This window comes from Diadema antillarum, unplaced genomic scaffold, assembly GCF_040938485.1.
Source record: "Diadema antillarum isolate AM-2024a unplaced genomic scaffold, OU_Dant_1.0 seq00000915_RagTag, whole genome shotgun sequence".
In the NCBI taxonomy this organism is placed as follows: domain Eukaryota; kingdom Metazoa; phylum Echinodermata; class Echinoidea; order Diadematoida; family Diadematidae; genus Diadema; species Diadema antillarum.
The window spans coordinates 839,102-866,803 of record NW_027271769.1 but is presented as its reverse complement, the minus strand read 5'-3'; the positions used below and the strand labels follow the sequence as shown (position 1 = coordinate 866,803).

General features: G+C 38.9%; 1 protein-coding gene across 1 annotated transcript; it reads left to right on the top strand.

The window, feature by feature from the left end:
• The first annotated feature begins 242 nt into the window (after nt 1-242).
• On the top strand, nt 243-27,600 carry LOC139741281 (muskelin-like). The gene is made up of 18 exons (XM_071651871.1): nt 243-352; nt 3,141-3,210; nt 4,492-4,634; nt 5,429-5,517; nt 6,847-6,956; nt 7,835-7,972; nt 9,675-9,867; nt 10,346-10,458; nt 13,422-13,535; nt 13,954-14,111; nt 14,512-14,707; nt 15,336-15,468; nt 22,774-22,841; nt 23,602-23,678; nt 24,184-24,373; nt 24,692-24,856; nt 25,092-25,202; nt 26,957-27,600. The coding sequence occupies exons 1-18, from the start codon at nt 243-245 to the stop codon at nt 27,032-27,034; spliced, it is 2,256 nt and encodes a 751-aa protein (XP_071507972.1). The 3' UTR covers nt 27,035-27,600.
• The last annotated feature ends 102 nt before the right edge of the window (nt 27,601-27,702 follow it).

The window sequence follows — 27,702 nt, the reverse complement described above, 5'->3', positions numbered from 1 at the left end:
TCTTACAAAATGCACAATATAATAGGCTACATGTACAACTAAACTGTATACTTCTTCCACGCAATACATGTACAATCATATATTCGCAGTTTCCCCCGACAACATTTTGTGGCATGCAGGGGACTTTTTTTTTTTTTTTTTTTTTTTCGTACTCGGGGAGTCATCTATCTGCTGCTCATTGAACCATAACGTGCGATCCGCGATACACCAATCACATCACACATACAAGCGGGAAAGACAAGATGGCGGAAGTTGGGTTTGCGTGTTGTTCTGAAGAAGACCGGAACACGCCCCACAAACTTACGTATTCGATACATAGTTATTCGAGTTGTACGGCGAATTATTCTCCAGAGTGAGTATTCGGTTGATTTCTACACTTATTGCGCAGGAATTACACATATTTGTATTTCGATACGAAACTTCATTCCTTTTTGGCGACGTCATAAGAAAGATATTTGAAATTATGTGTCCCCACATACTGATATCGGTGTGCTGTACTTGGGTAGTACTAGTGGTAGTGGCTCCTCTCTGCTCTCTGCCCCGCTCCTCTATCTAACACTGTCTATTAAATTGTGCCGTCACGTAGATTTTCTACATCATGTCATGGTTGTGCTGATAATCGGTGTTGTTGCGAATCCTACATTATCGTGACAAGATATAGATGTACTGGTAGTGGTAGAGCATCAGCTCAATAAAAAAAAAAAAGCTTTAACAGCTGAGCAGAAATCTAGAAAATCCAGGACCAGATCGCCGTGACCGTGTGTGTGTGTGTCTGTGTGTGTGTCAAGTGACGGTCACAGTGTGCGCAGCAACGCGAATGCAGCGGCAGATCTAGCCCGACCAGCCAGACGCCTAACTGCGACAGCCGCCACACGCAGTGTGGCGGCTGCGCCGTGCTCCCATAAAAGATCTTCATGTTGAACAAACGGGTGCCTTTGCGGCGCTATATTTCCTTAATTTTTCAACAGAAACTACTAGGAATACTTACATGGGTCGATGAAACCTAAATGACTATCATCGGCGACTGTTTGATGCATTTCATTGCTTGTGATGCACAAAATGATGTCTTATAAGCAGCTCACCGATGTTCACAGAATTCACAATCACTTGCACAAGCGCACAGAATACTTAGGAACTAACATAAGCGAAACTGCGGGGAAGCCGCCAGGACCGCGCCTGGCGGCGCGGTCTCCGGGGCTACCAGACGCCGTGCTATTTCAGCGACTGGGCTGTGTATAGTCACGGCAGATCTAACTAAGAGTTAGACTAATGTTAGATTTCTAACACTGACAGATTATATCTAGATTAGAATCTAGACTTCAGTCATGTCAGTGTAATCAAATCATGAATGTAAAAATACACACCATGCACCCCATCATTCCCTTGCATATAAATTTATTATAAGTTGTCACTACAAATAACAATTTCTTATGGCCATCAAAAATGTTGAAAATAAAGTAAATACACCATATCTGACTCACTGAGTAAAAAACAAAAAACACTAACGTCAATTACGGTATGGTCGCCACTGCGGTAAGGTCGCCAGACATTCACATCGCATGTAGTAACGCGCGCCGCGATCGGAGATCAGGTTTGGCGACGGATTTTCATCACTCTCAAAATACATTCGTAATTCACCTCTTTTTCCTCCGTAAAAACACAAATAATTGTAATCAAAGTATATTTTACCATATGTAACAGGTGATAAAACCATTTTTAATGCGAGGATGTTTTTGATTTAGAATGGATTTCAGGTGGCAGATTAAGGGAGATTTTCAAACGCGGTGACCGACAATGCCTCCTTCATTGAAGCGTACAATATGTATTACACACACGCTAATAATATGTGGCAGGCTATGGGCGGCGAACTAATTCAGTGCCGATATTAGTTCGCCAGCCCGGACGTGCATAAAAATTACACACAAGTGGCGACCATACGGTAATTGACGCTAGGGGCCATATTCTGAGGGCTTAATTAGCGTTTGATTAGCACAAATTAGCGAATCGGTATATTCTGAGAGCTTAATTAAGTAGGGGGTTTATTAACTACCATGACAACAAACGTTTTGGCGGGAAAGTCTTTATTATGCCCTTGGCCTTGCGGAAGTTTCGCGTATCAATGTGCGTACACCTCTGAGAGGACTTAATCACAGAGTTAATTACAAATTCGTATTCTGAGCGTATAATTGAGTGTGAAAGTTAATGGAAAACTTAATGATACCAAAGAGTGTCATTAACTACCATGGTATCAAGCATATATACAGCGTTTTTCCTTAGCCACAACGATGCTTAGCGTCTTCGGTACGGTAACTGAGGAGTGGTTGAATCTTGTTGTCATGGAATCTGTAAAATTCAGAGAAAAAAGGTGAGGGGCACTTTTTGTTTTTGCACCCATACATAGGAATACATAGGCAGGGCTCAACACTAACGGTGGCCCGGTGGCCCGGGGCCACCAAAAACACACGTTGGGCCACCGAAATTTCAGAAATGAAGAATTTGGTGGCCTGATTGGGCCACCAAAAAAGGTCGGATGTTTGCCTTTGGGCCACCAAAAATAAACGATAGTGTGGAGCCCTGACATAGGGTGTCACCACACTGGTCCCCCCACTTTTTTTTTTTTTTTACCCCGGAAGTGGCAAAATTAGAATGAAACCTTTGAACGCGGTAAGGTTTTTTTTTTCTTCTTCTTTCTTCCTCATTTTTTTGCTTATCAGCTGAAGAAACCCGGAAGTGGAATGAGAAAGATGTGCTGAAGACCTTTTTTTTTTTTGTTGTTGTTGTTGTTTTTTGCCTGTTAGCTCATGAAACCCGGAAGTGGGCCTCCACACTTTTTTGAAAATGTGGCGCTGGCCGTGTACTAGACTTGAGACTGTCTGAACCTCATCAATTAGATCTACACTGTTATACAGTTGTTCATGTCTTAGAAACCAAATGACTGTCTCGGCTCCATCCCAGGTGATTTAATGGTACCCTGTATAGTGTAGCTAGGCCTGCAACTGAAAGTGTATTGTTCATGGCACCTTCATGATACCTTCATGTTCGTCGACATGGAAATGAAATTACAAGGTGAGGAATTCCGCACGGTCTACTGACATGATATGTTGTAGATACCCTTTTTTTAATGTTCTTTTTGTTTGCAGAAACATTCTGGTGGACAAGCCAAGTTCTCAGTCTTCCAGATGGTCATCTGATAATAACTGTACAACTCAGGTACAACTGTATGTAGTCATTGTATGTACAAGTTTTTGTATGATATGATAAAACTGTCAGTACTTGTATTTCCCTTTCTTGCTTTGTTTGTTACCACAAGATTAAAAGAACAGGGGAACATGCTTAAAGTCCCAATACATTGTGCACACTCCATCAAGGACTCACAACCAATGCATATCTTGTAGCTACACGACACACACACAAACCTACAGTAGTGCAAGATGTGCCTCATCACACACAAATGTGAGAAGTAAGACTCACTTTGTGTTGTATAAAAGTTTTATGCTTATTGCATGTGGTAATACAGTGTGTTATGTACTTTTTTTTTTAATGGTTGTAGGAGAGGGTATGATTGATTCTTTGCCTGAGATACATTGTAAATGGTTTTGCTGTCCCCCAGTGGATGATTGTATTCATAGAAAGCTTGGTATTGAAACAGGAAGCAAGTTGAACATTCTCTCTCCCCCCCCCCCCCCCCCCCCCCCCCCCCCCCCCGTCTTTCTCTACACAATGTGAATATTTGCAGACCAATGAAGGATCTCACTTGGAGTTTGCAAATACACGCAGGGGTCGCGCTTAACTTTTTTTTTTAACTAGCCAGGCGGACTACTTAGAATCAATTTTGACACTGAAGCAATATTTTGGCTAGCCAGATGGACTAGTAACTTCAGAATTTTACGATTTTTAGCTAGTCCCGACGTGATTTCGGGTGGCCAATGACCAGTGGACCATCGCCAATTTCGAACCCTGACACATTACATATTTACAAATTTACTTTTTTCAAATACTCTGTATATGACACAAACTAACATACAAACGTGCGAGCTCTCTCACATACAAGTACACTTTTAGAGCTAAATTTTCAGTGACCATCAGTAGCTCTACAAGTATGTTTGTATGTAGCAACCTATGGGCATCCATTTGTAAGAAATTTCATTATAAGAAGAAAAGTCTTGCTGTCCCAAGTGTCTCATGATGGGGTTCACCTTCATGTTTTGAACTCTGTAGGTTCTAATAAAACAATCTTTTACCACAGTCTTTTCTGCATTTTGTGCTGCATCAATATACCAGGGCCCTGTTTTATGAAGAGTTTAAATTGATTATATAGCTGATTTCAGCTGTAAGTCTATGGCAGCCTATGTGGTAGGGAAATTTAAAATAGATTTTATCTTTTGATAAAACGGGGCCCTGGTAATACATAGTTTTGTTTAATGTCCTTTTTGTTATAAACTAGTGACTGATCTTCACTGATGCTTGTATGTAATATTCAATCCTTCACAGTTTATCATTCTACGACTTGAGAAGTGCTCCCTTGTGGACAGTATCACCTTCGGAAAGTATGAGAAGTCAAATGTTTGTAACCTGAGGAAGTTCGTCATCTATGGAGGGCTGACAGTGGAGCACATGGTCGAACTGGTTTCCAGGTACAACATGCTTGTTAATTCTGCAGGATTGACATTGTGGGTGCTACAAACACACCAGCATGCTTGACAAAGGCAACTAAAACTCATTGATAAGCAGTTAATAAGAATGGATATTTAATTATTCAAGCATGATGCCCTTGCCCAAATGTAAATTTTGACAAGAAGAAGAAATCACTTTTGTAATGCCTTTGCCTTCCTGGAAAATTCTGTTTGCAATGATGGTATATCATATTAAGGATTGGTGAACTTCACAGTGACGTAAACTTTTATCTGTGAATAACAAGATGTATTTGCTTGTATTCATATTTATTTGCAGTCCTTTCATGGACAGTGAAGTCACTTTTTCATATAGAAAATTTGTTGCTTTAGGGTCTTGAAAAATGAGATATAAAGCTTTGAACTTTTGCAAAAGAAAATTATTTGTCATAGTTATTACAGTGTATGTAGGTGATCTTTTCAATGAGAATCCACTGTGCTTAGTGCATGTATGAGCCAACCATTTCAGATTTCATGTCATCAATGTTTTCTCATTCTATTCTCAGTTGTAACTAATATAAAGAAAATGTGCTCAAAACTGTGCATAGAGTATTTAGCTTCATTGCCATGAAATGTACTATTATCAGTTGAATTGCAGGTGCTCAGCATTTCCACAATATTTTCAATCTAGGCATTAAATCTGTTTTGGATTTCTTTACTTCATTGCACAGGAACTTGCACACTGCACGATATTCCAAGCTTATGGTAGGCTCCATTTACTAAACATATGTTTTTTATGCTGTTGTGTTTACAAACAGTGGCTTGAAGAATGATAGTGCAAAGGAGACATTTTCAGTGAAGTATGTTGTGAATGGAAACCCTGTGCCTTGCCGGTATATCAAGATTGGTAAGTCCAGTCGTAGGTGTGACACCTATCAAGTTTGTAAAATGGTTTTCAGTAATCTGAGTACACTTCTCAGGGTGGCAAAGAATGAGCTTAGCAAAAAAAAATAAAAGCAAAAACAAAACAAAACAAAACGACAAAAAACAAACCCCCCCAAAAAAAACAACCAACAAAAAAGACCCATAGAAGTGAACAAAAAAATCATGACATATTTTTACTGGCTGCGAAGAAGTTTGTGTGTGTGTGTGTGTGTGTGTGTGTGTGTGCGCGTGTGTGTGTACTTGCATTTGTAATTAAATATAGTTTTAGTAGATTATGTTTGCCATTGCAGTTCAGTACTACGTTTTGTTAATTTTGTAGAAAGTTGATAGGGAAGGTTGGGAAGTGGTCTATTTGTGTCTCTCTCCTATCAAATATTGAGTGCATGCTAGACTAGCTACTTTCAGCCATTAAAGGGAACCCAAACCCAAAGAGCAATGTGGGCTGAGTGAAAGCAGCAATATTAGTAGAACACATCAGTGAAAGTTTGAGAAAATCAGACAATCGATGCAAAAGTTATGCATTTTTAAAGTTTTGGTGTTGGAACCGCTGGACAGGATGAGGAGACTACTAGAGGTTGTGACGTATGAGTGGACAACAACATGAAGAAGATAAAGAGAAAATTCCACAAAAATTCACTTTTCCAACATTATGAAAGAGCTCTTGACTAACCACTTTCAGAAAGCAGGGGGAATAATTGCTACCCTTAACATATGTCAGTATCAAGTTGATGGAATGTGTAATTTTCATGAAAAATCAATTTATGTGGAATTTTCTTTTTATTTTCTTTATATTGTCCACTCATACGTCATAACCTCTAGTAGTTGCCTCATCCAGCGATTCCAGCACTAAGACTTCAAAAATTCATAACTTTTGCATCAATTGTCTAATTTTTCTAAAATGTTCACTTTTAATGTGTTCTACTAATGTTGCTGCTTTCACTCAATCCACATTGCTCTTTGGGTTTGGGTTCCCTTTGAATATAAATTTCCCTGCAGTCAGTTTACAAGATTGTGTGAATAAGGTTGGAAACAAAGCTACTATCACTCTTCTGTTTTGGCAGCTGGTAAATGTAAGCTTTTGTTTATTATCAGCCTTCAAAGATGGTGTAGGAATATCTCTTGAAAACAAACCAAAGTATCAACAAATAAAACAAGCGAAATGAGATGACATATTCTCCTTACCTCACAGCACAAACCACTGTAAGAAATTATCATTTGGGATCTAACAAGGTCAAGTGTTAATGAAAGAACTTAATCTTAAAATGTTTTCTTCTTGACTATTTCCACACAGTGCCTCTGCAGTCCTGGGGGCCTGGCTTCAGCTGTAGTATATGGTATGTGGAGCTGCTTGGAATTGATGATCCAGATATTGTGCAACCTTGCCTCCTCAGCTACAATCAGGTATGCACCTAGCACTCGTCACCTGTGTGCTTGAGGCCACAATGGAACTGCATCCTAACCACAGCCATGTATATACGCTAATGCCCTGGCTGTGTTAATAAGATTCTGGAAATTATGTGTCCGTTACACATTGCAAACTTGTGAACATGAAGAATAATTCACATTATGAGACCCAAGTGAAAAAAAAAAAAAGGTAGCCCAATTAAAAGTCAGGAAAATATTGTTTACCTTGACATTTCATTAATGGAAGGCATAAGTTCTTCGGGGAATATGTAATACAAAGGTAGAGACCATTCAAATGATTTAGTTGGTCATGGTAAAAACATATGAAGTAAAGATACTCGATGTCTGTTTCTGGCAAGTAAGTGTTAGAGTAAACACAGGCCCAGAATTTATATGCTGGATGGCAGCATATGCTTTTATTGTTCATTTTATTGCTTGTTTTTTTTTTTTTTTGTGTGTGTGTGTGTGGGGGGGGGGGGGGTGGGGGCGGCATACTATTTACTACTAGTAATCCCTGAAATTTGTTATTAGGTGCTCTGTATGGCTGTTTTTCATGATATTACACAGAATATAATGCAAACAACTTCAAGAAAATATATAATTTATTTATCAAGTCACAGTGCTGATTGTGGTTAGCTTTAATCAACCGATTCACTGCAAAGCCATTTGCCAAATCTTAGAGCTGGCCACCGATGGCTCCTTGGCACTTACCCACCGTCTTGTAATAGTAGTGCCTGGATTGGAGTCATTTTGCTTTTTACATGTACATTCAGACAAATGCTCATATTTATGCAGAGTTGGGTTAAGATCACATGAAAATGGACCATTCCTTGTAGTGTAACCAGTCTCTGTATGAATCTTTGCTCCTCCTACAGCACCGTGAGAGCCAGGCCATCAGACTGTGCCTAAAGCACTTCCGCCAAAACAACTACCACGAAGCCTTTGAGAGCCTGCAGAAGAGGGCAAAGGTCAACTTGGAACATCCTCTCCTAACAGAACTTCACTCCAAACTGGTAAACCTTGCTCATTTTTTATTTTTTATTTTCTATTTTTATTTTTTTTTTGGTCATCTTTTTCCTTCCTTTTTTAGTTGCTGCCTTTTGCGAGCTTTGGGGAATATTGATGTGTTGATTGTCTATATTGGCTTATGATTATAATTATGTTGAGTGACATACAATACACTTTTCGCTGAATTTGTAAAAATGTAAAAATTCTCGTAGTTTAAATTCATACTCTTTCCCTTTTTTGTGCTCTGACTGGGCTGAGGATAAAAGATAAAGAATGTATCACATACTTCTTTCTCTGAAAAAAATAAATAAAATGAATTAACAAACATAAATGCTGCATAACTTGTATTACATGTATAATACTGTGCATGATAAGTTTTCATTTTCGGCAGCAAATTGCCTATTAAAGACAAGTAGTTCTGGATGATTTGCAAAGTGATATGGAGATGTGGGCTCTTAATTACTGTCTATCCTTCAAATGACAATGTGTAATGACTTGGATGCATTGGCTAAAACAAGGCAAATTATGTGTGTGTGGTAGTGTATCTGTGATGTATAAGTGCCAAATATACGTGAAGCTTTGCAGTTGTGTGCAACTGTGAGATGTTCATTGAAATGGCAGTGTGTGTCATGCCCACACACTTCAGATAGTGATGGTATGTTGTCATGAGTAATTCCATAAAAAAGGGTCACATTGATTAAATGCCCCTTTCTATTAGTTTCATCATGTCATTGCTTACAAAGTACAAGCCCTAAAGTAATTTTACTCTTGAGTACCCTTATTCAGGTAAGTATTTCGTTCCTTTTTGAATGCAAATAAAAAGGGAAGCCGTGAGATGTTTAACCCTAAAAAGACTGGGGGGGGGGCCTAAAAGGCCCCCCCCTCGACATTTCGCGCGATTACTCTGCAACATGCAATGCTCTCGCCGCGATGCTCTATGACTTTTTTCTTTCGAGTTTCCCGCACATTTTGACACCAAATTTGTGACGCCCGGGGGTACGGTTCTGAAGTTACATAACTTTTTATACATGCACGTGAGACCGAAAATGGCTCAAAAATGTGATTTTGTGTACAAAGTCAATACAAATTGAGTTTTATCACATGGTTCATATAAATATGCGTATTTTTTCTCTCAATGGCTAAAATCAATTTGTTTTAGTAGTATTATGCTTCAAAAAGGGTCTGCGACAAATTTTGCTGAAAAAAACAACAAAAACAAAAGGTAGAAAAAACAAAGAAATACATAAGAAATTCATAAAACAATAAAATAGATAAGAAATTAATTTTGATACCGAATTTTTTTTCAATTACATTTGCTAAGAATGCCACAAAGAATATCTAGACCAAAAATGAGCACTTTTGGAGCTTTATTTACTGATTTAGATCAAAAAGTCTGATTTCTCGCATGAATTAGCATAATTAATCAAAATAAAATAAAAGAAAACTATTTTGGAAAATTTAAATATACGATCTTGTAGATTACATCGCACACTACCATTGTGCAAATTTCCGCGGCGATCGTGCGATCCACGGCCGAGATCTTAAGGGGGGGCCCTTTAGGCCCCCCCCCAGTCTTTCGAGCTACCAAAATAGCCCAGTCTTTTTAGGGTTAATGATAGATTCTAGTGTGTCATGCAGACACTCGTCAAATAGTGATAATATGTTGTCATGTATAGTATTGTGTCTGTTCTTGACGTTTTTCCACAGGTAAGACAGGGAGATTTTGAAGGCTGCGAACTCATCATGGACACAGCGCTACGAGATGGCCTCTTCTGCTTCTACATCTCCAACCAGGACTACAAACCTCTGTGGAGACTAATCTCGCCTCTAACAATGGCTGAAGATGAGACTAGGCCTGGCATGAGGGGCGGTCACCAGATGTGTATGGACATCAATACTGGTAAGCATTACCTCTTTACAAAATAAGGGTTTGGAGAACAAAATACTGTATATGCCGCATATTTCACAAGGATTTCATTTTTCTTGAATTTTGCAAGGCAGGTGCTGTTTGCGAATTTAAAGACACGCCAAAATATTGACTTTGATCCTGACATGAATGTGACATGCTCATATACATTTCTGCATTCAGTACTGTACTCCATGATCACAAATTTAGCCACTTGCGAAATTGTCGGGAGGTCCCGATTCATGAAAATTTAGACTCGCTAAATATATGGCATATAGTAAATGTGGATATTTGTCAAAATTGTACATTATAATTTGGATAGATTTCTATTCTGCTGCAATGAATACAGGTCCTCGAACACTTAAAACAAAAAGGTGTAACTATTGTATGCAATGTGTGGAATTTGGGGCAAAACAAATGTCTGTACCAGTGTAGTGCTTTTAGTTGATATTTCTTTGCTCTTGTTTTCCAGAAATGATCTACATGTTTGGTGGCTGGGATGGCACCACAGACCTAGCTGACTTCTGGGTGTACAGCGTTCAGAACGACGAATGGACATGTCTGTCTAGAAACACAGAGCAAGAGGTAAGAGTGAGACACTTGGGGAAACATTGCCAGCTGTTTAGGAGTAGATTTAGTGCCTCAAGGCTCACTTTCTAAGAGATACAGTTTTGATGCTTTCAGAATGTCAGCTTTGGAGAATCACAGTTGGAATACCCTTCTTCCATCAATCAAGAGTAGTAAGACTTTAAGTCAATTTAAAAGGCTTTATAAAAATATATTTTTGATGAAATGTGCTTGCATAAGTATAAGTATGCATTGTGTCTGACTCTGCCTCTTTTCTTCTGTTTTCATTGTGTCTTCTACCTTTGTTTTGTCAATTGAATTTGTCTGATAATTGTTCAGTTGAAATGTACATAATGGTTTGTAGGGGATCATTTCCAACAAGCCTCTTGTGTGCTTTCTATGACCCCTCCATTCAAAATGTATGAATAGTACCAAGGCAATTGTGTTTTGATTTTTGTAAATGTCATGTTTTGATATGGAAATAAATGAATGAATAAATGAATGAATGAATGAATGAATGAATGAACAGTTTACAATATTCTGTTACAAAAAATACCAGGGATACCTAGTGTTACCATACCTTTGGGCAGTATTTACTTCTGTTGTGTTGTTTTGGTTTGTTTTTATTTTTGCCCCAAGTAAAGTGTAGTTCATGGTTTCTCTAGTGCCATTTCACATGGTGCATGATTTTCAAATATGTACAAACTCGCCATAAATATTTCACAATCTAAACACACTTGCAGCTGAGTTTCCAAAGTCTGGAAAGTTAATGGAAAGTAATTTTTATGTCTCCGCAACGAAGTGGCCGGAGGCATTATGTTTTCGGGTCGTCCGTCCGTCCGTCCGTCCGTCCCGTTTTGTTTTTGTCGATATCTCAAGAACCGTGTGGTGGTTTTACATCAAACTTGGTATGAGGGTATATCCTTGGGAGATAATACTTTGTGTGGATTTTAGGGTCACAGGGTCAAAGGTCACAGGTTATTTTGTGAAAAAAATTGAAGTTTCATGTTTTTCTCCATATCTCGCAAATGGTTCAAGGTATCTTCATGGAACTTAGTATATATGCTTGTACCGATGGGCAGTGATTATCTAGGGAAGTTGGGGTCATGGGTCAAAGGTCAGGGGGTCAAGGTCAAGGTCAACTCCTCAAAATATCACTACTTTCCTTATATTTATGCAATGAATGAAGGTTTTTTTTTGAACTTGATGTATACATGTATTACCCAATATATATTCTGCGGGAAGTTTCTTGCCAAAAGGTCAAAGGTCAAAAGGTCAAAGGTCAAGTGAAAGTGCTGAATTGCACTTTTTCCTCCATATCTCAAAAGTAACTCAAGGTATCATCATGAAACTTACATATTTATGCATGTTCAACCTAACAGTGATTCTTTTTGGAACTGTGAGGTCAAAGGTCAAAGGCCAGGTTTAGATAATGCTATTTTCCCATTTGATACTGAAATTATACTTTTTCTCAATACCTTGAAAAATTGCTCAATGCATAAACTTATAAAAGGGTCAAAAGTCAAGTAAAAGTCATCAGTTCCCCAAATACCTGCACTCTGACATTTTAATCATTCATCCAATTGAACCTAGTTCTAGGAAAGTGAACAGTCAGCACATTTGTGTCAAACCTGTCATTTTAATATTTTGCCAATTGTTTGAAACTGTCATAACACATTGTCAAGACATTGTACTATAGACCTATTAGGAGAGCCATGCATTATGGCAGAGGCATATCAGTCGCCGTAGCGATATATCTAGTTTTTCCTTTAATTTCTACTACACGTGCCTATTACTGGAGAGGTATACTGTCTTAGCCACCGAAAATACACCTTATTAGCCATAGAAGACTGCAATGCCATTTACAAAGTTGGCATCCCTTAACCCTAACCAGGCCGGGCTTTTTTGGGTCTTCTGTGGCCGGGGAGGGGTTGATTCAAACCCCCCCCCCCCCCCCCCCCCCCCCCCCCCCCCCCCGCGAGATCTCGGCCGTCGATTGCGCAATCGCCATGAAATTTGGCACGTGCATTACCTGCAGCGTAATCTACCAAGCTATACAAAAAGAAATGGAAATTTTTGTCATGATAAATAATTATGCTAATATATGCATAAAATCATACATTTTGCTCTAAATCAGAAATTAAAGCTCCTAGAATCCTAATTTTTGGTGAAAACATTCTGTGTAGCATTCCTAACAATGTACTTGAAAAAAAAATTTGGTATCAAAATCAATTTCTTATGTATTGTATTGTTTTATGAATTTCTTATGTATTTCCTTGTTTTTTGACCTTTTGTTTTATCATTTTTTTTTTGCAAAATTTATGACAGAACCTATATCAAGCATAATTATGCTAACATTGATTAGTTTCAGCCTATAAAAGTGAAAATAATCATATCTTTATGAATAAGAAGAGAAAACTCCATTTGCATAGACTTTATACACAAAATCACGTTTTTGAGCCATTTTCGGTCTGACAGGCATGTATAAAACGTTATGCAGCGTCGTAACAGTATGCATGATTTTCGCAAAAATGGTGTCAAAAGATGCGCGAGACTTGAAAGTAAAAAGTCAGCGAACGGCGCGGTCAAAAAATTTTGCGCGGCGGAGTAGTCACGAAAAACGTCAAGGGGGGGTTGATTCAAACCCCCCGGCCTTTTTAGGGTTAACTAATGTGTTTATGATTCACTACTCCTTCAAATCAATGTGTATATATTCATTACAAAAATTATTCTTGTCAAAAAAAAAAAGAAAAAAAAATCACTATAATAAAAAAAGTTGCATGTGTAGAGTTCCTGGATAAAGACTAATTTTTTTTTTTTTAAACAATTTGAGTTGTCTTGCAATGGAATGCATGCTTTCTCAAGTTATTCCTTATTATGGATGTGAACCTATAGAATATATATGTACTAAGCATGTAATTGCAAAGTTAGTTACTGTCCAATCATCCTTCAACAATAATGTTGCTTGTTCTTCTCTCTAGGGAGGCCCGTCAGCCAGGTCATGTCACAAAATGTGCCTCGATCCATTCCGGCGTCAGATCTTCATCCTTGGGAGGTATATGGACCAATCCATGCGCAATACAACACCGCTGAAGGTGGGTGAACCATTTCAGGTCTTGTGTATTAATTTTTATATGTGAATAAATATTTATATGCCTGTAAACCATTTAGATACAGGCAGTTATTAAATTCTGGTGAGCCATTAGTTGTTCGTCATTCACCTAAGTCAAATTAAATGGAGAAGACGGTCACAAGTGTGAAATGATCCGTTACATTTTGGGCATTCATGAAGTTTAGAAATGCAACACATATTCTTGGTGAATGCTGTCAATTTCCACAATAGCCATACTCCTTGAAAGTGGGGATGGGGAATGAAGTACAGGTATCTCACTGAGGGACAGAGGTTTCTGTTATTCATAGAAGTTATTCTAATCTGAACAGAGAAGGGGGCTTTTTCCAAGGTCGTCACCATAATCTTGATGTGTGCTGCGATCCTTGTTCTTACATCACTAGAGTGACTTCTACGTATACGATATTGCAACTGGGAAGTGGACACTCATCTGTGAGGACACAGGGTCAGAGGGTGGCCCGAGGTTGATCTTTGACCATCAGATGTGCATGGATTCGGACAAGTCCACCATTTATGTCTTTGGAGGCAGGGTGCTGACCAGGTGAAGAAAAAGTCAAGAGAATTTAAATCAAATGCCAGGCTTAGTGGAAAGAAGCTACAAGTTCTGGACAAACCTGATGGAGAGATAAGATGCCTCCATCTACATTTTGAAGCATTGGGGCAGTCTACTATTTGCATGAATATACTCATTGTTAAATAAAGTTTAATATGCAAAGTATGTTTTTGTTTACGCTGCACAGGAGAAATGACAACATGCAAATGTAAATGTATGCAATTGCTTTATAGAGGAAGGGAATTTGTCTCTATTTACTGAATAAGTCATAACTTTGTTAGTTTGTGACAGCACTATGCTGATAATGAATCAAGTATTGCTATGACATTGTATGGGTAGCTGGGATACTTGCCCAAAATGTTGATTCACAATTGTTTTGATCACACAGTTCTGCGTCAGCTGAAGAGCGCCCCAGTGAGGGCTCATTCAGCGGACTGTACGTGTACCACATCCCGACCAACACGTGGCAGCTAAAGAGACCAGACTGCAGTGCGCGGCTCCACCACCTGCATGCACAAGAGGGGCTGAAGCGCCCTCTCAGGGACATCAAGTCTAGGACCGGCCACTCCATGCTCTTCCATCCAGTGAGTATAACTCCCTCAGTCTTTGACATAATTGTACTGATTACAGTGGCTGTAGTATGTTCGGTGGTTCATGAAGTCATGTGATACTGTGCTTAATTTTGCAATCTACTTGAAGACATGTGAATATGTAAATTCCAAATATGTGCCTGTAGTGTGTCAAGTGTGTCTTCAAAATACTGTAAAAGCCGTTGTTTTTGCATATTTCGCGAATCACTGTTGGGCTGTGAATTTAAGAACACACAAAAATATTGTCACCTGATATTCATAGAGAGGCATTAGTGCACTTACGATAGCCTTGGTGTGAAATTGAGAAAACAACATATTGTGAAAATGTCTATGACCTCATTTGCAAAATATCTGTATGTAATAATAGTAGCCTGTACAGTAAACAGATTATGTGGCAAGCAAATTTGATAGTGTTAAGATATAAATGTGTCCAAATTCCGACTGATCGGTGAATTGCAGTACATCAACCCAAATAAATTCATTAATTTGAATAAATGTGTCCTGCTGTATCACTACACTAATATTTCCATCATGGATCAGATGTCACCTTGATTGTGAAGATGTTCTCTTGAGTACCTAGATACAAAGTAATCTGTGTACCCAATTTTGCCCACCGGAACAGGAGTCGAGGAAACTGTTTATATTTGCTGGTCAGAGGGGCAAGGAGTACCTAAGTGATTTCTTCACGTACAATGTAGACACCGATGAAATTACCATCATCTCAAAGGGCGGGAACACTGGCCAACCAAGTGGAGGTGAGTGGTTTAGTGTTTGTTGAAAATTAAGCATAGTACCACATAGCAAAGTGATAACTAGCTTTATAGAAGTCAATGATGACAACCATCATCGTTTTCACTATTTTACAGTACGCGCAATAAGAAACGCCTCCGTCAATTTCGTTTTCCAACGAAAGTTCGTTATCGATCGAGTAGCAACGAAATTTGGACGAAATTTGGACGAAATTTCGTTATCGATCCAGTAGCAACGATTCTGACGCTTTGTGGACGCATTTCACGCACGACCGCCCGCTCAATTTCGTTCGGCAAATGCGTTGCTCGTTCGGAAAATGCGTGTTCGGAGCTCGGCAGTTTCGTCCAAATTTCGTTAAAAGCGTCCGTGATCCAAGGCGCACATGGAATACAGTACACACGTGTGTGTGTAGTGGCCACATCCACAGCCGCTAGCCGGCAAGAATCACTGCAAGATTAGACTCAACAAGTACTAGTAGTAGCACAGCGGTCGGGAATGAGAACAGTAGACAGGCGTGGAATTCACCTGATTCACATAATACTATTAAGAATGGTAACATGTATACATACATCGATGCCGTTTTCATTGAAGCAATTTGTAAAAGTTTTAGTTTCCCTTACCCTAGCTGTAAGTACGGCACCGTTAGCAGATTATTCACTGCATTTGTAAGTCACCTGATACATCACATGTTGGTATGCGGGCTGCATGTAACCAGGGAATGTGCACGTGTGGGAAAGGCGAGTGCGCCGTATGTGCGTCGCAATTGCCATGGCATGGCTCGCTCGGCTGAACGAAACAGAGATGTACGATACATGACAAGACCCAGTATAAGGCCTACTAATTGTTCACGTGTTGTTTTTTGTTTTTTTACAAGCAGAAAATAAACAACTGTTGATCATGAAATAGACTAAATTACCAATCAGAGATCATTCGGGTTCATAGTATTTAAGAGAAATCACGCAATTTTGGCGAGGGTGAACCCACAGGAACCCACAGGAACCTAATCGTAGAATGCCGACCAAAAAGAAAATGGTTTCACTAAAATTGCGTGTACGTAAAATCCATTTGAGTATAGAAAGAAAATTAACCCCCAAAAAGAGGAAAAAAGAAATTAGAAGGATTTGTTCGCCGTTATTTGGTCATTAAATATATTTTCTTTCTTCAGCAATTGCGCGTTACATTGCCCGTTTTTTTATTGAATCAGGGCCCTGTTGCATAAAACCCTTACCGCTGGACTTACCGCTCCTTTCTATGCGGTAAGTCTTAAATCAGCGGTAAATTTTATAATCATTGATGCTGACGGTAGTTACTATTGAAATTCAATGGTAAGTTTTATGCAACGGGCCCCAGAAAAGCAAAAAAAAAAGTAATATTCAAAACAAGACAATAAGTTTAATTCTTAGTTTGATATCGTTTATTTCTTTATTGGACAGAGAGATAATTCAGACGGTACGTGGAATTTTCAAAGCGACTAATTCAGACTGATTCTTAGTTTGACTTGGCTCTTTCTTTCTTTCTTTTTTTATTTTATTTTATTTTTTTTTTTTTTTGGGGGGGGGGGTTTGAGGTTCATGTTCGTTGTACCCATGCACCCATAAGGTTCATTAGGACGAAAATGAAACATTCAGATACACGCGACTTCCCTACACGAAAAATAGATGTTCGTAAATGTGATAGTCAAATTATGATTCATAATTCGAAAATGCACGAATGTTTGTGATTGGATAGGTGCGTTATTGTCGGATTAGCAAACCTTCGGAGTACTGTAGTATCGAGCCTGTTGTATTCAAGGATAAACGAACTTTTGAAATAATGAATTTTATAATCAGAGTAAGACAATAAGTTTAATTCTTATATACCTGTAGTTTGACATCGTTTATTTCCTAGTTGTGAAGCGGGAAGCGAGAGATAATTCTGAAAAGAAGTATATATACAGTCATGCAGACGGAACGTGAAATATTCAAAGCAGCTATGAGATTAAATCTTAAGTTGTTTATTTGTTTGTTTGATTGCTTGTTTGTTGTTATGCTCAAGCGTTGGTGTAATTATATATACATTTTTTTTTTTTTTTGGGGGGGGGAGGCATTTTTGTAGTACCCAATGCACGTAAAGTTCGCTGATGCGAAAGTGATAAAATGTTCCGTAACACGCAAATTCCTTACACCTTGTAGATGTTCGTACCTAGTGTGAAAATAAAATGTATTACTATTATTTTGTTTCCCCCATTGTTCGATGGGTATAGCAAACCTTCGGAGTGTCAATCCTTTCGTTTTCGGATAAACGAACTTCCTTAACTCACAACACCATGTTTCAGAGTAACAAACTAGTCATTATTTTATTCGGGCATTGGGAATAGTTCAGGAATAAAATATAGAAGGGAGGAAAATCTTTAAGGCAAGAATTACGATGGATTCTTAGTTTGAAATCATTTATTCATTTCCGTGGTGTTCATTATTCCGAAAAAAAGAAAACGGGTGCGCTATTCCGATGGTTACGGCGTTATTTCGAATCCGAAACACGCATATTCCTTGTGCCTATCCATGTTTGTTGATTCGAAAATGTAATCATGCTGCGGGTAATTGCTATAGGGGGCCATATATTGTTTTATTTCTGTCTATTGTTATATTATTATTATCATTATTATTATTATTATTATTATTATTATTATTATTATCATTATTTTTATTATTATTATTATTATCGTCTTTAACATTATTAACCAATGTTTTGATTAACGAGCATTTTGTGGGCTGTTTTTTTTTTTTTTTTTTTTTTTTTTTGGGGGGGGGGGGCATTGCCCGATTAGCAAACCTTCGGAGTGTCAATCCTTTTGTTTTCGGACGAACGAACTTCCTTACCTCAGAAGAAGAAATCAGTGTAACAAACTAGTCATTATTTTATTCGGGCATTGGGAATAGTTCAGGAAAGAAATATAGAAGGGAGGAATCCGAAACACGCATATTCCGTGTGCTTTTACGTCATGTTTATTGATATGCTGCGGCTAAGGGCCTATTGGAGGTCGTTATACCTTTCGTTTGGTGTACGATTTCTTTCGTTTCATATCACTTTATTTGTTCCTTTCATATTCTGAAATATTTAAAGGTAATCTTTCAATTGCCTCGCACTGTGTATATATACATGCATTTTCGTAACGGCGATTTCGCGCTTTGCTGCAGTATTTCGAAGGGTGTTTGATGCCAGCCGCTTCGGTGTGCTCTGTGGTAATGTTTATGTGGTTGTCAGGGAGGTTGTTGATACTTTGTCTGTTGACATTTATTTTCGTACAGGCATGGGCGGATCCAGGAATTCTGTACAGGAGGGGGGAGGGGCGCAACTAATATTTCTGGTGCCACTTCCGGGTTTCACTTCTATTTTTTTTTCCCACGATAAATAAAGGGGGCGTGCGCCTCATGCGCCCCCTCTGGATCTGCCACTGCTACGTGTTTATCTCGAGTGATGGTGATCGTGTTTCTAAATGTTTATAAAAAAAAAGGACAAAATTATCCGAGTGATGCCTGATGATAGTGCAAGTGATGATAATCAACGATGCTGATGTAAAAGACGGCTTGCTGTGGATGCTGAGCGTACGTGCCCTTCGTTTATTTAAATAAGTTTTCCCTCTTTTACTCTTCTTTCCCCTCCCAAGAATGATAAAAAAAGAAAATACCTACACCTCACAACAAAAGGAACCACGTGTGAACAACCATCGTTAAGTTCAATCGAAATGTTCATTATTAGCAAAGAATAAGGGGAAAACACGAGTGACGGAAAATGATAGAAGCGACGAGATTGTCTTCTTGTGTATAATGCGGTCTCTTGGGATTGGAAAAACCCCACCCTCTCCCTTTGTGGAAATTTCCACAAAACCAGGTGCGTGCCAGACCCCAGGTGCCAGACGAAAGAATGCGCGCATTTGGTGTAGTATATCGGTCGAAGAACTCGCGGGTGAGTTGAGTTAAAGGAATCATTGCAAAGATGTTCTGATGTTCTGGTTCCCGAACTGTAAAAAGGAATTGATTAATCACTCAAAAATGCAATCACAGATTTATATGAAAAGTCTCATATGCCTAGACAAATTCACTGAGATGTCCTATGTGATGCAGCCACCACCCGATTAAACGGCAAAATCATGACAATAAAATTTCACGCTCATCAAAACTGCCTATTACTTTTCATATGAATTTTGGTTATCAACACTCGTTCGTGGATTTGTTTGTTTGCATGTTTTGTGTGTATTATTCCTCGATCCTGAAAGACGTAATAATTATTCGCATCGAACGTAAACTGTTTACCGTAACTAAGCCTATGGCGCATTCGATCCATTCAACTTGCAGTAACCTTTAAGGCAGTACAACTGTAAGTAGCACATGGTGCATTCTTTTGAACCACGTGTTTCGCATATCGGCACATCCAAACACATTAGCGATCGTCCTTATGGCAAACTTTCCGATTACAGTCAGGGGAGAAGAAATCGTAATACTGTACATGTACTTACGAAAGTGATTATGCTTAAGATCAAATAAAATGAAGAAGTTTGAAAACAACTTGGCAACACTCAATCAAGTTTTGCATTCTCTCACACAAAAGCTCTCTTGAGAAAATGAAAGCATTCCCTCTCCCCTGCTAGATAATGGAAGTTTTCATTACTAGCCCAGCAAGTTTTGGGAGTGTACATGAATGTTTTTAGGATAGAGTCAAAAGGGACCTAAGTTTTCGATCATAGCAGAATCTTCGTCAGAAGCAAAATGGCAAATAGGCAGAAAAAGCAACCACACACATGTAAAGCGACTTCACACAACAAGAACAGTCAGGAACAGGCAAGGGACAAGGAACAAAGAAAACAAAAGGAGAGGGTAGGATGTCATGGGCAAGGAGCCCAACAGGTAAAGGGAGGGGGATTAGAGCAGGAGGATGGACAGACAAAAGGCAGGGGAAGGTTAGTAATGGTCGCGAGGGCCAGGGGGCAACCATTGAAGGAAAAGGATGAATATGGAGGCAACATCAAACAAGATAAGGAACAACAGAGAGACAAAGAAAGGTAAAGAGTGAAATAGCAACAGCAAAGGGGGGGGGGGGGGGTGAGCAAACAGCAAGCCCTAGAAAGGATCTGTACAAGTACCACGAGGAGGCAACAAAATGAAAGTTAGAGTCAATCAACAAATGCAATTAACCATATCAAAGTATGGTAATATTAATACAGCAATAATGATGATATTGACAAAACAAATTAGAATAATCATTAAAGCACATAAAAAAAGGGGGGGGGGACACAAAGTCCATGGGAGAGAAAATGTATACTTGCAAAGCAAGTATCAATAGGCAAATTAAATACGTTTCAAAGAGCTGGTTCATATGAAATCACCTTTGATTTATGATTTTACAAACAAGAATTTTCATCGCTTACTTATTTCTTTTATTACTTTAGTAATGTCATGATATTTCATGATGGTATGTGTTCTGTCTTTACATGGCAAGATAGGGTTTTTTTTTTTCATCCAGGGTCAAAAGAAGAAAGTGATAGAAAGATAACTGAAAGGATAGAATGGAACACCTACTCAGCAGGCAACACTAAAACAGCCCCCAGGGCCAGGCCATGTCGTCAGTGTCACTCTCGTCTTAGATCATTACAGGCCTACATTGTACATGTATAGGCTACTCGTTTCGTACTCGTCATCGCCAACGTCATGATGGTCGGTCACACGAAATAAATTGCGTCATCATAAGAGCTCTTATATTAACACCACTAGATAGTGTAGATTCATTATCATTATCACTATCATTCCAGTCGATCTCATCCACCGCGAAACCCTCAAAATCCTCAAAATCATCGTGGTTAATACTCTCACAAAACACATCTGTAAACGATTCAGACATCGCAGACCTAGCTACACATCTTGCACACAAAAATGAAATGGAGGTGGAAAACTACGATGAATACACAAAAAATATCGACGATGGCATTTTACCGTAGCAGAAAATACACAGAGTATCTTGCACCGGAAAAAAAAATGGATGTGGAAAACTACGATGAGGAAAACTAGGGTGAAAACCCGATGCGTGAAGACGAACGATGAAGACACTTTACGGTAAAAATACTTACACGGAAACAAACGAGTGGGTACGATATTCTCGCACACACGAAGATAATCGACACATCGTTCAATCGAAAAACTCAACAAACACTCGAACAAAAACTCAACCCAAATTGTGGCAAACACGGTAATCACTTAATAAAAATGAGAAAAATACTCTCTAAAGTATGATTGTACTCTGAAAAGAAAGGGATACAATGATACGAAAGCAAAAGAGAGAAAATGAGAGAAATGGACGGGAAACCTAGAGAACTTCGACGAAAGAAGAGCTAGCAATTCGCGATTAGAGCTAACTTTCCTGTGTGTGTGTGATCGCGTGTAAAGGGTTGAAAGCGTTGAAAGCGCTGAAAGCGTTGAATGCGTCCACAGCTTCGGAAAAGCGTTCGGGGATTTCGTTGAATTCGTTGAATTCGTCCAAAATCCGTCCATGAAGTCTGGACGCAAAAAGCGTTGAAAACGTCCCCGACGAAATCAACAACGAAAAAAGCGTTGGGACGAAATTTGGACGCACTTTCGTCGGGCGTTTTCTATTGCGCGTACTGTAAGTCTATTTTTAGGACAAAGTCAACACGTTTCTGTTTTTTATTCCCCCTTGCTGTGCCCATGTGCTCATCTGCAGTCCAATATAGGCATATTTGGTGCAAATGGGTATTTCCACAGTAAAAAATACCCTAAAGAAGTACCCTTTTATAGTGGAAATACCCAAACGTCATGTTATGACTAAGAGCCATCTCTTGGGGAAGGGATAGGGAGATAATTCTTACAAGTGAAAAAAGTTTATGGCATACTGCAAATAGAATAGCTTTAAAGGACTTAAACAGAGAGAATATAACAATAACATGTATACCTAGATTTTCTTCATTGAATTGGGAATGATTGCATTGCACCAACAGGAAGTTTGGAAAATGGAAAAAGCAACTTCAACTCTTTTTGTATCAAATGCATGGCAGTTACAAGGGGAATTAATGCCATGGTCACTGCTATGCAGTGGAAAGAAAACTGGAATGCTGCCTGAAATGAATGCTGAAATACTGATAGATACCTTCTTCTTACTTTGTGATCCCAACCAAAGCGATTCTTGATTTATGTGAAAGTTTGACAAAACTCTTTAAACAGCCTGCTCTCTCTCATGTGGCTGTCATATTATTGCTGTTGAGTACCCTGTTACATTTTGCCTTTTGTCACTGAATTGGATATTATATGTGCTCTGTTGTACAGTTCCTGTGGCTGGGTTCACTCAGAGGGCAACAATAGATCCAGATCTCAATGAAATCCATGTTCTTTCAGTAAGTATTTAGGAAGTGCCATTCCGTGATAATCAGCATCATTTTGCTTAAATATTTTATACTAAATATTTGGGTTATTGAGTTTTGATGGATATAAGAACTGATGCTATATTTTGTAATACTGTCTCCAGCATATGTCTGTTCACAAACTGATCACTTGTATGTTAGTTCTTGTGTTTTGTTTTGTTTTGTTTTGTTTTTGTTGTAATGAGATGTGAAGTTGTTGTTTCTCCTACATTATATCACCCAGGTGTAGTATCTGCTTTGATTTGTTTATCCTAGTTACTCTTAACAATACCAGCGTATGTCTGAAGTGATGTCTGCCATCTTTCCAATGTCTTGATAAGGACATGGTGCCGTCAAAGCAACTATAGGCAATAATGTGATACAGTCGCATAGAGCCAACAAGCATCCATGAAATGAATATTCCTGTTTGGATCTTGATTAAAGGATTTTGATGTTCATTCCTGCTTACAATCATGCATGATCTTTTCAACAGCACTGAAAGGCATTTTTGTGCAACAGTCAGAGTTGATGATGTTTTCTTGTGAAACAGTCAACCTCCTGTAAGTCAAATAAGTTTGAATCAAAGCAAAATGACTTCAGTTCAAGCAGTCTTGACAAACAAGTAAGCCAAATATTGTAGGACGCAGTTTGGATTGCCCTCGAGCCTTGACTCAGCAGAGAGGTCAACCTTCTTATATGAGATAAGAGAGAGGTGAGCTGACCTATAAGAGAGTAACTGTGTGTTTTGTTGCAGGGTTTAAGCAAAGACAAAGACAAGGAGGATGCAATGAAAAACTCTTTCTGGGTCTATTACATCAAGCAGGGGAGATGGTAAGTAGACCATACTAAGTATGGCAGAGAAAGAAAAATCATTCATGTGCCTACACTTACTCGTACAAATGTTATATGTGATGACAGGCAAGTGCCTTGATTTTTTCACTCACCCAGCATTGGCTCTAGGTTGTCTCAGGCTCGTGGGTATGTGTAGTTTCAAAAACAGAGTGACATAGTTGCCAAGTTGACAGTCTGTTTGTGCAGAAGCTCTGCCTGTCTGCCGCGATATATTGTATTACTTCGATGCCTTGTTTGTGATTGTACTTGTAGCTCTTACCCCAATTATGACAAGCACACTAGCAAATCATAAAAATCTATGTTGGCATCTCAGGTTTCTTATGGATTATATTTTCCCACTAAGAGTGAAAAAGTTAATCAAATTCCACTCAAGGGCAAATGTACTTTTTATGTATGTAGTTGTACTCCATTCACATACGTAGATGTACCAATTTGCAGCATTCAATTGTATTTGGGAACACACTTCTCTGTCGTGCACCAAAAGGTCCTGTGTCTACAAGAACGAAAACAATGACCAACAGTACTGGAAGCAGCAGCAACATGTGGAGCCCTGTCCCCGCTACGCCCACCAGCTGGTCTATGACCACCTCCACAAGAGACACTACCTCTTTGGGGGGAATCCCGGCAATCACAACAGGCAGCGCCCTCGCTTGGACGACTTCTGGTCACTCGAGGTATGGAAGATTTTGATGGCATCGTGGCCTCTATTACATCCTCGGCAAATTCAACAACTACTTCTGTCTATATTTGTATTGATTGTTGATGTGAATGAAGAAATACTGTCATGCGTTTAATAAGGTGAGTGTCACATATGCTAGCATTTGAAATGATGTAGGAAGTGATCCGCAGACAAATGAAACTTACAACATGTGATCTTGATGCGTTGATGAACATTTCAGAGACAATATCATCACTTTCTTGAAAGGGTGTTGACAGATGGTGATCTCCCTAAACTGTAACCTTTGCCATTGTGACTTTCATATGAAATGCAGCTTTGTCGGCCAACCAAGGAGGAGTTGCTACGGCGATGCAAGTACCTGATACGTCGTCATCGCTTCCAGGAGACTGCCATGTCCAACCCGATGATGGCGCTTTCTTATCTCCAAGGTGACCTGGCACAGATGGTCAACCATGAAAATGCAGAGGAAACCAAAGAGGTGAGTGTTGAAAAGAAATAGTTGTGTGCCATTTTGTACAAACATTATTTCAGTACTAACTCTGGATTACAACTGTTTGGAAATGCATCATGTAGAAGAATCAGTTCCTGGTAAACCGCTATTGAGAAATGTGGTAGGTGACAAGGCTCATGTGCAGATTTATGACTGATGACTTTCTGATGTGCTATTACGCGTTTGTTTGTTTGTTTATTTTTTTGTTCACTTCTCCTCTCAGTTTCAGCTCCTTGCCTCCAGACTGTTCAGCCCTGGTCTGGAGGTACCAGAGCATCTTCTCATGGGACAGTGTACAGAAGACACGCCCCCTTTCTATGCCAATAGAACGCAGGTTAGTATTCATTACCATCATGCTTGCGTTTAGTATTAAACACCCAAGGAAGGAATTGTTATAGCAAAACTTAATAATCATACTGTGGAACCTTGTTATAAAGAGGTTGGATAGATTATAAAACCCTCTAATAACAAGGTAATTGACATGTTTTTTAGGTCCTCGTTATACAGTTCAACCTCGATTATCCGGCCTCCTTTTATCCGGAAATCTCTATTATCCAGATGCATTCATGCAGGGAAGGACTTTTTTTTTTCATCCAAACATTGAGAAAAAACAGTGACTTTAACATCTTTTCATGGATCTATTTCACTAATTTCGTAAGATGTGCATGATAGGTTTCTCAATATCTAATCAGGTAAAACATGTATGATTTTCACATAAAGATATACTTTATTTTTGTGAAGAAAGGACTACAATTTTGCGCAGGCTAGCATAAATTACACCACCGTTGCGGGGTACGCTACCTGCCTAGCTGCTAGTGCACTGGGACGGCAGCTTGGACGGCAGCTATATACATTAACATTGTGTCTCGCTTATCCGGATGAGCGCCGGTCCCGACATGGCCGGATAATCGAGGTAGAACTGTAACAAGATTTCCCTGTAAAAATAGTGTTGTGCTTGTTAGTTTGCATCTACAGGGTGCTCCCATTACAACGAACACGGTTATTAAGCAAAAATGAAATAAAAAATATTGTTGCATCAAAGTAAATATTCAGGCCCCCAAATTGTCATCACAGTCTATGGTGCAAAGTTCCTTTCAGATATATACCGCATGTCCCCAAAAAAATTACAGTGGGACCCTCTTTAACGATAACTTTAAAAATATTGAATTAATCCAAATACAACTTCAGGGTATGAAACTATGACTTATTACCCACATCTTACAGAGAGTGTCTCCATCCGATTTGCTTCAGTGGTCAAAGAGAAATGAGGATTTTTGTATTCAAAGCATGTCAGGAATCCCTTCCCTCCAAGTTCTGTCCATTGTGTTCACACATTAATATGCAGTTCTAAAAGCATGCAAGTGCTAAACTTGGAAGAGTCAGACCCATGACATGCAGTGCAACAATCCATATTTTTTTGTGTGAACACATTCAAATTGAATGGGGTTTTCTGCAAAATGTAGGTAAGATGTTGTATTTTTAGACCCTGAAATAGCATTCGGACGGTTGAATTATATTGAAAGTTATCGATGTGAAAATCAGATTGTAATTTTTTTTTTTGGACATACTGTATAGATATATATATATATATATATATATACATATATATATAAATTGGTATGTTATTTGAAAGAAAACTGCCAGTCTGGAGGACTTTGTTTTAACGGGAGTCACCTGTACAGTAGCAGTGCCAATCCTGTCAAGCCAACTCATTTCCACAAAACTTGCGAAAACCTTGCAAAATAGCGAAAACCAAAAGACTACCAGAAGATTGGTTAGAGTAGCAATCTAGGTTTACCTCTCTTGTAGGGTCACAATTAAGAAAGTATCTAACTGGCTCGACAAATTTTGATTATATTGACATGCTTTGCAGGTAAGCATGGACAGCATTAACCACATGCTGGAGTAAATTTATGTTCAAGTTTCGCAATGCCGGGGGAACATCCTCTTGTGCAGAAGGTACACGTGCCTATTACTCCACCAGGCAAGTTACAGTTGTTGTAAGTTGATGCACCATGCTTTTCTGTCCGCCAGTAGATTCCGTGTCTTCAAAGTTGTCATGCATTCGTCATCTTTTCTATCTTGCAGCTGTTTGATACACTGGTCAGTTTCTTCCCGGAGGACATGTCGCAACCGAAGGAGAATCTCATCGATTGTATACTGTGACATTGTGTTTCCATGGCAACTGGAGGAGCACAAAGTCCTTGACTGCAACACGTTTCCCTTGTTCAGTTTTACGGTAAACATGCCATCAAAGTGTCAACATTTACACATTCACTGTGAAACTCCAACTCTCCGTTAATACTGCTATTAAAATGGTAACGTGGGAATCATATAGTATTACAAAGCACTGGTGGCATCATATGATATTGTAGTAATGTATGTTTAAACATCAAATGGTACCATTATTGAAAGACACCAGGATATACAGTACTCTGCAAGTAGAGATCTTTTTTCATTGGTTTTGTTTTTTGTTTTTTTGTCAGGGGAGTAGAGCTCTGTCTTGTGTGAGCTTTGTTTTTGCTATTGAGGTAATACATAACAACTCCTGTCTTGCACGGCTCCTGTTGAGAATATTTTGCACCTTGCAGTAATGCAAAAAATGTGTGTCAAGTGTAATTGAATAATACAATGCCAAACACCAATATACTGTATACATTATATAAATTTTTCACGAATTGGAGGCAGTTGATATTTGGAAAATTGGCGAGTTGACTGATAATCCTGAAATTAACAACACAACAAAATATCTGATTGACAAATTGCCCAACATCGACGTAAATAAGCACTGAATTGATCAGTGTTTTAGTAATAGCCATGATAAAAAATCATGG

What these genes read in the sequence shown, in the direction of transcription:
- LOC139741281 (XM_071651871.1), top strand. Translation starts at nt 243, where the DNA reads ATGGCGGAAGTTGGGTTTGCGTGTTGTTCTGAAGAAGACCGGAACACG. An exon ending in TACATCAAGCAGGGGAGATG is followed by an intron (nt 23,679 to 24,183) that starts GTAAGTAGACCA and finishes GTGCACCAAAAG; the next exon opens with GTCCTGTGTCTACAAGAACG. An exon ending in ACGACTTCTGGTCACTCGAG is followed by an intron (nt 24,374 to 24,691) that starts GTATGGAAGATT and finishes TATGAAATGCAG; the next exon opens with CTTTGTCGGCCAACCAAGGA.